Below are 13732 nucleotides of genomic sequence, written 5' to 3'. Positions count from 1 at the left end.
TATCACACTGTAACACTTGTGGTAGTACCTTACAATATTAATTGAATGGGAAAAAATTCTTCTTTTAGAAATCATTTAAAGACTGCCCGTAATGAGATTGACTCCCCTGCCTTGACTGTATCACAAACGCAATCTTACCGTTATCTTGGATGGTATTTTCTATAAATAAGCTTCTTTTTCCTTTCCAAAATTTCTCCAGATGATAGGGAAATTCCCGAAATAATTCAGAGAAAAAAAATCAAAAATAAAAAAGCATTTTTAAGGTTTGATTTATAAATCATTTTATTGTACTGAATATTTTTCATTTATTTTCTATTTTACATCATTACGATTTTATTTCGTCATTTTCTAATATAATTATAAAACTGCTTCCGTAACTGATTTACAAAGAACTGTCTCTTGTAAGAAAACTTTACATAAAAAGTAACATTTAAAAAAATTTCACAATGAAACATTCACTTCAAATTATTTTTAAACATTTTCGCTTATAATAAAAAGAATCTATAAAAAAAAACATTAAGTACCTATCGTCACTTTTGATGTATGTTACTATTTAGACATGTGAAAAATATTACTAAATACAAATAACTAAAAAAAAAAATTGAAAAAAAACTAAAACCCTATAAAATGTTTAAAAAAAAATAGATTTATAGGGGAAAAGTCGAGGGAAACCTTTGGTTCTATTCAGTAAATATTATTTAAAATAAGTATTTTTTGTTTATTTTCAGTAAGTATTTATCTGTGTTCACTAATTTTTCTTTTAAACTCAAAAAAATTATTTACAGTTCAATTAAAAAATATATTATAAAATAAATACAAAAAGAATCCTACATACGGAAATAAAGATTTCACTTTGTTCCTTAGTTAACAAGTGCAGGTAAATATACAATTTTTCTCTTTTTTTATTTTTCTAACAAATTTCTCAAACTTTTGTTTAACCTTGGAAGCACTGCATCATCTTTTTTTAATTTCCTCATTCGTACATCTCTTTTTTTAACTAGTTTATTCAAATTAATCTGCACTTTGCCTGCTTTGTAGATGATATAAAATATTTACATTAAGAGTAATATTTATTTTTTTAAATAAAATTTCCGGTAAAACTTCTCAAAGAGAACAAAATGGGAAAGATTCTAAAGCAAAAAACTCATAGTGGATATTGATCATAGAGATCAGGGTCTTGAGTATTAGAATAATCTACATAGTATCTACGATGTGTAGTAAAATTCTCTACTAAATTATTTACTAAAAGAATTGGCAAGTTTCTATCTATTCATCCTTCTCATTTCTATTGAATATGTTTTTGAATTTTGATACAAGATTGTGATCTGAGAAGAGTTACGAAATGTCGTTCAGAGAAGAAAAGAAACAGACGCTAAGTCATGTTAAATATAATACAATATATATAATTTTATACAATTTAACTGAATTTAGACGAAGTTTGGAAAAGATAGAGGTGTCCTAGGATTCCTGGGTAATTGTGCTATTTTAATGAAAAATGAAAATGGAGAATTCTTCTCTTGATTTTTTTTAGCACAGAACTGTTCTCAAATGCTTCTGCAATATCGATTTTTCTTTGCATTGATTCCTGTCCTTTCTCGGCTGTTTTCTCCACTCTTTGTTCTGTTTCAAAAGCACCAAACAGTCGTAATAGGAACCAACACGAAGAAAAGTCGATTATGTAGAAGATTTGAGAACAGTTATGTGCTAAAAAATGTTCAGGAGAAATGGTGCTATTCCAATGAAAAAATTAGCATGTTTTTTAGCACATTACTGTTCTCAATTACTAAAAAGACCATGACTGTTCCCACATGTTATTTCAATTAATGTCAGATGGCATTGTGATCGGGTGAAAGTTTGCTCGGCGGGAATATTCGAATTCAGATTTCGGTTGGGAAATCGACAATATTAATTTAATGTTCTCACTTTCATAGTACTTTCAACATTATCTTTATCATGATTGACAAGATGTAAGGTTCTTCTCCTTACACAAAAACTTCATATTTTCCCCAGTCCTCGTCGTGTTTCAAAATCACAAAAAAGTCATGACAGGAACTGACACAAAAGAAAAGTTCAACCGAAATCCGAATTCGAATATTCCCTCCGAGCAAGCTTTCACCCGATCACAATGCCATCTGACATTAAGTCAGTGTGGAGAAATCTGTCATGTTTGCTTGGTGGCGTGATGTAGTTGGATGGCCGGGAGTTGGCAACTTTAGCCTCAACCGCGGGTTTTCGCAGGTTTTCCCGTGAATTCTCAGTGGTGAAAAGTTGGCGAGCAGCATTAATATTCTCTACTCATTATTTGCCTTGAAATGACGTATGAGAACAGACATGGTTTTTTTTAGTACTTGTGAACAGTAATGTGCTAAAAAAACATGGTCACTTTTTCATTGGAATAGCACCAAAAGATTCTCCCTTTCTCTGAAGGGAAAAAAATCTGTTCTCAATTGCTTCTGTATTATCAACATTTTTTTTCTGCTGATTCCCGTCACAACTATTTTCTCCAGTCCCAGTCGTGTTCTCAAACCACCAAACAGTTGTTACTTTACGTAGTCAGTAATTTACGAACCGTAAAGTACTAAAAAAAATCTTAATTTTTCATTGGAATAGCACCATAATATCCGTGAAAATTCAAATAACTAAATCATTTCGAAAAAAAATTTTGATTTATTTATTTTTTATATTACAATGAATTCCTATTCCAAGATCATGATCATACTTATTTTAGGATTTTAGGATGTTTTAGAAAGTCGAGAAATCAGAGCACATTTCTAATGAAATGGAAGTTCCTGGGTATCTACAATACAAAAACTTCGTAGGGTAAGTGTGCAAAATTCCGGCCAGCTTGCAATTCCGGCCACATTTTTTGTTCCTCGAATTTCCATGAATTTTTAGTTTTTATATACTCTAGAGATTATACAATGCAAAAGAATAACAAAAAATGTAGCTTTGACAAACGAGATGACGTGAAAAAGATATTGGAACAATTCCCGAAGGGCAAGGAACTATGAGAATGAAGGTGGCCGAAATAGGGCACCAAAGCTATGTCTACATTTTTATTAATTTTAAAATGTATTAAGAACAATTTTAAAGTAAATAAAAACGATAAACTATCTACAAGGTTCTAAGGAACACTCCTAATGTACAAGGAATGAAAAAAGTCAATTTCTATTAAAGATATTACATTTCAAACTTGAGACTTTGGCGCTTGTATGCAACTATGCCGAAATTTGGCACACTTACCCTATGCCTAATTCTGTTGACTTCTGAATATTAAAATTTTAAAATATTTTTGACCTTGATTTTGGTTTCAAAATCTAGACAAATTATCTTTCTTTAATTACCTTTTCGAAAGTCAGTTGCTGTAGCAAGTTTTGCGGACACCTGCAAGAATGTTGCTAAAGTCATCTGTTATAGGAATCTGTTCTCCAGATGCTCCAACATTTACCAATGTTGTATACCCAGGTGGTAGACTTCCACCGATCATAGCGTCAACTTTGGCCACGGTGGCGCCACTAGCTGTCCCACCGGTGTTTCCGGAAACTGTCGTTGGCGCTGCCAGCGGTGATCCGTGGAACTGCTGATGATGATAGTAGTCTTGATGGAGGTGGAGCTGAGAGCTTGCAGGTGAGGTTGCCATGGGACCAGATGTTGATGCTGCAGATGCTGGTGGGAAAGAAGTTGGACTGCCATGATGATATTCATAGTCACTGTAGCTGTTGTGATTGCTATCTATGGATGGGAGGTATTTGTCAAATTCCTTACGCCCATCAGGATCCTCTGACAGTATTGGGGGCAGCAGTGGATGAGAGTGGTAGTATTCTTTGTAAGCGGAGGGATAGGAGTAAGATGCTGGTAGAGTGGAAGTTTGATAGTAAGCATCTATTGCACTGCCTGGCGTAAGTCCATTGTGCCCATTGTGATTTTGATGATTAGGCTGCTTCTGCTGACCAGCCACGTGATTGGCATAGTTGAGAACAGCTGTAGATGTCGTTGCAGTCGGTGTTCCCAAATTCTGATGATCCTGCGATGTTGCCAACGGTGGATAGTACGTTCCCCTAACCACATGACCCTGATCCAGAAGTCCACGATTCGTACAAGTCACATACATGCCCTTTCCAGCGACAATTGTCGTAGCTGATGCACTAGTGGATCCTAAGTATGAACTAGTTCTCTTCTCAACCATACCCGAGCTTCCCGTATCGTATTGGTACTTCTTATCTGGTGGTGTAAATTCGTACTTGGATTTGTCTGACATTTCATAGGACGTTGCACCCATGAACTCTCGCTTGACCATATCCGCGTCATTTTCATAGGTGCCAAATGCAGATGGTGGCACTTTTTCACCCTTAACCTGACCCTGGCTGTAGTCAACATAGCCATGATTCTTCTTATCCGTTCCATATGCTTCCTTCTCCAGTTCCAGAGGACTCATTTCAGGTGTTGGCAGAGATGCTACATCTTCAATTTTAATATCACTACACTTAGATCGACCACCTCGAGGTTCTGGACTCTGCGTAGGACTGGATTCTGGAGTATGCAGAGCATTGCTATTGCTATAGTACAATCCATACTGACTCCCAGTGTACGGACTGATTCTATTGGAATCACCATCATAGATATCAGCACCGGAGACACCACCAGAACCTGTAGAACTCCCACCACCTGTCGCCCCATTGTGCGTGGCTTGGGATGTGACATTTGATCCAGAATTGGTATTCTGCTGATTTCCAGTCGGACCACTTCGGGCCTTTGTATGTTTCCGTCGACGAGGGCGATATTTATAGTTGGGATGTTCTGCCATGTGAATAACACGCAACCTCTCAGCCTCCTCCACATATGGCCGTCGATCTTGTGGTGTAAGTGATCTCCATTTCTTTCCTGCAAATAGCAGTAGAACAATAAAAGAATTATTCCCCGACCATATTCGAATAGCTTAAAAAATTGATTTACATATTATGGAAAGAGGACTGTCTTGGTATTAAATGAAAAACAAACAAATCGCGTCAAGAGGTCAAGAAAGGTAAGGAAGCGACCTGTCCCAAAGTCAACAAAATAGAAATCGCGTTCATTCTACAGGCGACAAATGATTTAAATTTACATTTCTTTTGCAGACAACTGTGAATTATGGGTCTATCATTAAAGGATGAATTATATGTGGGAAACAGATTATGGCCTTTAATGGCAGAGATCTTGAAATTAGATTATATAAGTATGTTCAGTGCTTTTATGCAAATGAAAGATCATTTTTTTTGCCATACCATCAATTTCAGTTTGATAAATTCGTGTTACTTATAAGATAGTCTTGGATCTTAAAGTCCTTTAAATAAGAAATCCTTTTCCTGTTTTTCTTAGTTAGGAACAAAATAGAATAGGAGAAAGCGCGCTGCCTTCGGACGACTCAAGCCTCGGACAATTCAATTTTTTCTCTATGTTCCTTATGGATTTCACTCATACCTCTTTTCTGAAAATTTAAGGCATTTTACTATCTATTAAAATATTATATTATAATGCGCCAAATTCATTTATAACACATTGAAAAAAGTGATTTGTGCGAAGCATAAAACGTGCGACGGTAGCGCGCTTTCCCCTAAGTAGATTTATATAATTCTTTCAAACTGCTTAATAATTGATAAAAGGAGATGATCATATATGAAGAGTGTTTCAGTTCTAAAGTTTAATCACGTGATTTAACTCTAATAATTTCATATTAGGCATTATTCATGGAGAAATTCTTATTAAAGGTAGAATTTGTAATTAAATCATTATAATGATTTATGGTCAGAATAATAATCTAGCTATAAAAGTAACTCGTAATCGTTTTAAAATCTTAACATTTTTATATAATACTTTTAATGAATATTAAAAAATAAAGAAAATAAATACAATTATAATATATTTGGTATAGAAACAGTGAATATGAATTCATTGAAAAGAATCTCACATAGTACTAGCACACGGAGTGAATAAAAATCTATAAAAATTATCAAAATTATCTTAACCCTTTAACGACGAGACACTTTTTACGCACTGAAATTAAACAATGAAAATTAAACTGAGAAACATAATCAATGATAAGTCTTAAATCTAACCTTAGAAAGTCCAACAGAGTCTGATTCGGTGTATTTTGTGCTTCTATGAACGATAGGGACAAAAATAGCCCAAAAATTTAAGTAATTTTTCTGACAATACCAATGAATAATATTTTTCGCTTTAATGAAAAATATTACGTATGAGTATTGTAGTTTTTATTGCCAAAAGGGTTTTGCTTAAAAAAATTGAAAGTATAAAAAATAAATAAGATCAAATTATGAATTTGAGAATTTAAAAATTCGCCATTTTTGAGCTTAAATATTTACTACATAGCAGATTTGCAAAAAATATTCTAGATTCCTTCAACCTTCTACTTTGCAATTATGTACAGACATAAGAAATAAATATCTTTACTTTGGTTGGTCAGGGAAAATTATTTTCTTTATGGGACACCGGTGTTCCAATCGTCCTTAAAGGGCTAAATCGATGCCAAAATTATCTAAAATCAATTCAAAAATATACTAAAATTAATGCAAAAATCTCTAAAAGTTGCTCTACTATAGTTCTCTAAATTAAATGCTATTTTTCGCTAAACTATTTTTTTTAATCAAAACCAAAATGATCTAAATCTAAAGATGTAAATGATCTAAAATCAATTCCAAAATGTGTTAAAATGAATATCACTATCTCCAAAATATTCTCTGAAAATACTATATGGTTCCAATGCCAAAATCTCAAGAAATTCAATTCAGAATTATCTAGAAAAATGCCATATTTATTTATGAAATTTTGGTTTTTCAAAATCGATGGCAAAATATGCTAAAATTAATACAGCAATTTCATTAAGTCTCTAAAAGAATTTGAAAATTGATCGAATTTTAACAGACTTTACTATATACTTATGGTCGAGCTCATTGTACTACATATGAGATGGAATACTCAAAATCATTTGATCTTGAATCTCTCTAGTTTAAAATATCTTACTGTGTACATAGTAGAAAAAAATTGTAAAGTAAGAAGAGAATAAATCCAAACACAGGTCATAATCCATATTGAAATCTTCAAGGCTGAATCACATTGATTTATCAAAGCCTTATCATTTTTTTGTAATTTTTTAGGTTTTTGGCAAGTCACATTAAGAAAATTTATAAGAAAACAAAAAAAAATGGAAAACGTTAAGCAAACCTCCTGTATCGGATAAAAAGACAACAATCAAGACAACAATTGTTCTCTCCGATTAGAATAACTTTTAAATTTTTTTTTATTTAATATATTTTGCAATTTTCCTAAATTATCTAAAAATAAGCCTCAGAAAATTTAAGATTCTTAAAAAATTGAAAAAATCAGTAAGGCTTTACACTTAACCTAAACTAGATACTCAAATCGTACATATTCTAGATGTTCTGAAAGTCCTGTAAGCATTTCACAAACTTATTCAATTTGAAAAATAATTTCACTAATCGAGGACCGTTCCATATATTTTGTTAACATTATTTTTCTTGCTAAAGTGGCCCTTTCTTTTGTTCTTTCGTTTTATGTATAAAATATTATGACTATTTGAAAGACTATCTGTCAAGGTCGTTAAAGTCAATCTACAAAACATAGGAAATTCCATAACGATCGATAACAATATCTGTCTTCTCTTAGCACTCGAGTTTGTTCAAACAATATCATTTTGATAACCAAGTCATAGATAAAGAGGTTTGATCGATTGGGTGAGTGCTCGATTTTTCTCAAGTTAGTACTTTGGCCCAAACGGTTATACATATCGATTTGCAATCTTTAGAGAAAATCCTGTCCAAATTGGAACTTAAAGTCCATATTTCCAACCGACAAAGACTCTGAAAAAAAATCATTTTATAATTCGTGTATGTTGTCCAATTATCAAATCATAAATATTAAAGATATTGTGCTAAATCCAGGTGTATTCAATCAGAGTTACTGAATATCCACTTTTGGGCATATATCACGTCAAATTAAGCCTGCAGCCCGTAGCTGACGATTGTTATAAATAAAATCAAATGTGCTGAAAGTGGCTGGCTCACCAACAACCGGTTAAGGGTCATCCTCGTTGTTGGACTTTTATTCTCGATTATTCGCATTACTAATGAGGTGCTTGGGGACTGCGTCATATGCAATGCACAAAGACATCGCACAACACCGGGGAGAGAATATTATTGATTACAGGCACAAGCTCGTGGACAATTTTTGTAGCAAGGTATATTATGTAGGAAAAGGTGCAGGAAAGAAAAGGGACAGATAATCCTAACCGGCTTATGTAGGTGAGATTCTTAACGTGAGCTAACTCGGAGTGCATGCAAATTCGATTTGATGCTGAAGTAGGGAGACGCCATTCAGTTATCTTGAATAAAATTCGTGAAATTATACAAATTTTGTATTTAAACCAAAATATCAAGGATTTGGATGAACTGACAGAAAAGTGTTATATGGGTGAAATGTAGACCAGAATGTTCTCTATAATTTTTCCATAGAACATGATCTCATCGATTACTCAGAATCCAAGATAAGCGAGGTTTTTTGTTTCTTAACTCGTTTTTTCATCCAGAGTTCCCCAAGTAGTCATTTGTTGAACTTCAACTATATCAAAGAATTGTTGTATTCTGTGGGATTTTCCATTTAAAACCCTATTTTAAGTGTCTTGGTGGAGTAGAGGCAGTCAAATTGGCATCTGAGTGATTTCAAAGCGTTATTATGGGAAAAATCAATTTTTTCACACTTAAACGGCAAAATCAGAGTGATAGCGTAGTCTGAGCGGAAAATGATGTATGGACGAAATGTAGAGACAAATGTCCTCTACAATTATGTCGAAGCAATCATCAAAATCGGTTCAGCGACAGTCGAGATAATTGAGGTTATGTGATATTGAAATTCGTTTTTTGACTGTGGCGCCCCTGGTGTTGGTCCCACGAAGTTCAAATGTTCTAGAAAGTTGTAGTATTTGGTGAGATCTTTCGTTTAAGCCCTCATTCATCAAAATCGGTCACATAGAACCAGAGATATGATTTTTTGAATTTCGTGAACTTTGACCCCTCATATTTCCGGTTCTATTGAAACCACAGCGCGCATACGCACCATTTTGGAAACGTCCTAGACTGGACTACAACATACTAAAATTTCATTAACTTGCACAATGCCGTTTTTGAGAAAAGTGACTTTGAATTTCGATGAATTTTGACGCTATCACAGCGCCACCTGTGGTGACTTTTTGAACTTCCATCTGAAAGTGCTCATCGAGACGAAACCAAAAAGGTAAAATTTATGTCGATATGTTAATTAGAACCGGAGATAGAGGCCGGTCAATGTTCGAACTTTGACCCCTTATAGCTCGGGTCAGGGGTTATGGATCGACTTAAGGTTTTTTTTGTTTGATAGGTATAATCAACGGCTACAACATACTAAAATTTCAGCCCGATTGCATAAGGAATTTTTGAGTTATTTAACTTTTAAGATTTAAAAATTTTCTTTTTAATAATAGCGCCCCTAGCGGTGGTTTTATGAACTTGCGATGTTAGAAGGGGAAGTGGCATTTCACGAGAGCTTTCCAAAAAGCCCTCATTTTTTAAATTCTGACAATTAGAACCGGAGTTATGGCCATTTTAAGAAAATTTTTTTGGACCCTTATAGCTCGGGTCAGGGGGGTCGGGGGACCTTAAGTTTGGTATTGATGGAAAGCTCTAAGGCCCAGCTATAACATACTAAAATTTGAGCCCGCTCGATGCCATAGGGGCGGAGCTATTGAGAAAACAAAAAAAGGGGGGTCTTCAAAATGGCGGAAGGAGGGGTGGGGGGTGGGGGGTCAATGCACCATGTTGCAATTTTCATACGATATTTAACCTTTGCCGAAAACCGCAAGTCGATATCTTTTTTAGTTTAGGAGCTATTAAGCTCCAAAGAGCGGCCGGACGGCCGGCCGGGAACGTAACTTAGCCCCCCATATATTCGTGATCAGGAAGTGGCGAAACACATTTTGGCCAAGTTTGAGCGCGATCGGACGACATGAAATTTTGTTAGGATTATAGTAGGTGAGATTGTTAAGAATCTCACCTAATATTCATGATCAAAAGGCATGACTTTTTATCATTTTTGCTCCAGCCAAAAATGCCATTCGACTGAGATGATGAAGTGGATGAGAGAAGTTTATCTCAATGGTGAAACTGTCACAAGAAGCACAAAAAAAAGTGCCATTCAAGTCTAATTTCTTGGCAACAGAGACTCCTTCCATTGTGCCAAAGCTGTGTTGATGATCATCGCGAGGGAATTGATGGCGCGTGCCACATTCAACCTGGTGCCTCTGGATTGGCAATTTGCGAGAAGCTTCTTCATATCGTGCAAGATGCTGTCCAAAAAATTGCCATGAAAATATAACTGCCAGACTGATTTTGCCACTTATTTATAAAATTTTTGCATCTTCGATATAACTCACAGTCACACTGACATCATAAATAATGATTTTCACGGTAATTTTATCAAGAGAAAAAGAGAGATTCACAATTTGATGAATCAAGGAATTTTTTTGTGATTCATTAACACGCTAGTAGCACTACAGCATTTCTTTGCAATTTAGCCTAACTTAGAAGGAAGTATAGGGTACCTTTGAATATGGGCAGCTTTGAAATTGGAATTTTTCAACTTATTTTTAAATAAAATTGAGTCTTATCATGATATAATTTAGCTACACAAACAGATTGAGAAGCTAAATTACATTATGATATGGCTTTGTTCCACTTAAACCTAGGAGAAAAATCTTAAGTTCAAACCTGCTCTATATTCAAAGGTGCCCTACTTCCTCCTAGCTAAATTTTGTAATCAAATAGGTTAAAATGTTGAGTAAATTTCATCATAAGTCACAAGTTAAACGCATTAATATTTTCTGCATTTTCTGTTAATATCAGCTTAGTAGAATGAAATGTAGAATTTAAAAAAAAATGTAAAAATTTTAAATTTTGAGCATATAGGGTTAAACCTCCGATTTTGGGACAAAACTTTAAAACGATTTTTAAAGAGATATGAACGATTATACTGACTGTTATTTCAGTACACTTTCAGAGAAGTGCAAAAAAACTACAAGAATCAGGGTGGTAGAAATATTTCCCAATGCTATATCTTTATTAATTTTTAAATTTATTGAGAATATTTTTAAAGAAAATAAAAACGATAAACTGTCTATAAAGTTCCGTATAATATTACTAAAAAATAATGTATTGAAAAATCAATCTGTATTAAAAACATTGAATTTGAAACTTAAGACTTTTATGCTAACATGCTGAAATTTAGTACAGTTTCCCCATGTATTAAAGAGCTTTAATTATATCTTGATGAATTTTTCAAATAAAAGTTTATAGGCATTAAGAATTCTATAAAATAAATTTTAAATAACTAATTCGAAAAAAATTAATGACTTTCATGTAATTTTTTTCAGTAATTTATAAAATCATTGAGAGAAAAAGGGGGTGCGATTAACTTTTTTTTCCTCGTAACTTTAACACTTTTTAGGTGTAAAAATATATCAACATTTTTTAATGTTAATTTTAAAACTTTTTAAGGGTAAAATTAACATGAAAAAGGGTTAATTTGACCCCTAATACACCTGAAAAGGGTAATATTTACACCGATTTCGGATCAATATTGCAGGGTAAAATTAACATTTCCGGAATGTTATTTTAACTTTTTCGGATTTCTCTCAGTGACGATGAGAAGTGATTGGGTACCGTAACTGCAGATGACTTTGACACCCTCCTGTTCGTAATCTTTTCTTTACTTGTAGAACTTAAGGATGGTCTTTACTTTTACCGATCCGATCTACTATGTCTGATCGGTGAGTACTGTTCTTAACCATTAGAATTAACTGCCCTATAAATAAAGCCCTATAAACCTGCATGAAACCGTCTTTCATGTTAATTTAAAAATGGTACAATTCTGTGAGGTTTCGCTTTAATCCAACGCCGAGAACAATATCAAAATTTTGAAGCTGCGAATATTTAAAAGATCAATATTTTATATTTTGATACGATGCATTTATGAAGCTTAGAATGCCTTACCTAAGAAGAAATAAGTATTTTAAAATTTTCTGAACAAGAAAAGTCACATCTGACAAAAATTTATATTTCCCTGAAGAATTTGCCCAAATTTCCACAAAAATTAAAAAAATAATAATAATAGAATTTCAAGAAAACAAGAAATATAACGTTTTAAAATGTTTTAAAATAGGGTGGAATCACCAGTTCTCGCCAGTGCCCCACTTCTCGCCACTTATATTGAAATCGCTATTTTTCGCAATTTATGAAATAAATGAGTCGCAATTTTTTTGTATTGTTTCTGCTTCTACGCATAGAATCGAAAAATAATAATTATTCGTTTTGGATTCACGATTTTGATCACTTTTTAGAGCAATATTTTAAGCAAGTGCATCGAATCCAACATCTCTTACCAAATGTACTAAGTGTCGTCAAATTTTCATCAGGCCAAAAATACCTATTTGTGTAAATAATTTGTCTATTAAATATTTAATTGCACTTGTGGAATACATAAAATTTGCATTTAGTCAATTAATATTTCATTTTATATTATTTTTGTATAAAAATGAGGCATGGCGAGAAGTGGTAATATTCTGGAATTGATTTTACCACCTGTCGCCATATCTTTTCAATAGGCGACGCTAACTTCACTTCGTACATTCTCAGTTGTCAAATCTGCATTGATTACTTTCTGCAAAAGCCCCATAATTTGATTTCTCAAATAAAAGTGAAGAAAAATCTTTTAAAGAGAGTAATAATAAAGTGATCACAAGGAAAGAGAAATGGTGAATGTATTCTTTTCATAGCATTGCCTAAAATAACCGAGTGTGGTTCTTTTCAAGTGGGTGGCGAGAAGTGGTTACAAATTTTACAAAACTGGCGAAAAGTGGTAAAAAGTGGCAAAGAAATGGTTATTTTTGCATTATTAATAAAAATCAGTTTTTTAAGTAGTCCAGCGTTATATTCTAGGACTATTGTTTTCACGAATCTAGAGCCAATACATCTAAGTAACTCTGTGTCAAATTTGACTTATCTTGTAACAAGGATTCAAAAGTTATGATTAAATGAATTTAATTTTTTCCTAAACATGGCGATAGCCGGTTATTCCACCCTAGTGGTTCTTGGAATTGTAAAATCTTGAAATCTTTGAAATTTGTTTGATCTTTATCTTGGACATGGCATTGAGGCTATTATGCTTTTATTCTTTAAATTCTTTATACAACCTGTAAAGGAGAATTTCCACCTTCTCCTCTGGAGGTTTTTCACCAACGCTAAGACGGCAGTGGACGCAGGAGAGGGAAAGTAAGTCACTGTAATGTTTTGCGCTTTTAAAGCGTCGATGAATAAAATATCTATCTATCTATCTACTCTCTGCTTCAATATTCTTATTAGAACACCTAATCCCTCTTGTTACTTCTACAAAAAATAACTCTTAGATTATTAAAAATATTTTCAAGATCTTAAAAAATATTATTATTATTAAAAATATATATATTTTTAATTTTAATAAGTAGGGTAAAGTGATATAATTTGGAATTAGTGTTACAAGTTGGACAATTCGCCGGTACAAGTTGGACATGGCTTTTTTCTTGATAAATACAGTACAAAATTTGTTTAGATGCACAAGGAACCAAATTATAAAACTAAAGCATTAAAAATATACA

General features: G+C 33.2%; 1 protein-coding gene across 1 annotated transcript in view; it reads right to left on the bottom strand.

Moving 5' to 3' along the window:
• Positions 1–255: 255 nt before the first annotated feature.
• The window catches only part of LOC129802760 (putative transcription factor SOX-15), a 77738-nt gene continuing 64261 nt past the window's right edge, over positions 256–13732 (bottom strand). Inside the window, exon 3 of the mRNA XM_055848829.1 lies at positions 256–4881. Within this exon, the coding sequence (XP_055704804.1) occupies positions 3356–4881 (1526 nt within the window). The 3' untranslated portion in view covers positions 256–3355. The remainder of the gene's footprint in view (positions 4882–13732) is intronic.

The sequence above is a fragment of the Phlebotomus papatasi genome, chromosome 2 (assembly GCF_024763615.1).
Source record: "Phlebotomus papatasi isolate M1 chromosome 2, Ppap_2.1, whole genome shotgun sequence".
Lineage (NCBI taxonomy): Eukaryota > Metazoa > Arthropoda > Insecta > Diptera > Psychodidae > Phlebotomus > Phlebotomus papatasi.
This window is presented reverse-complemented; position numbering and strand designations above follow the sequence as displayed.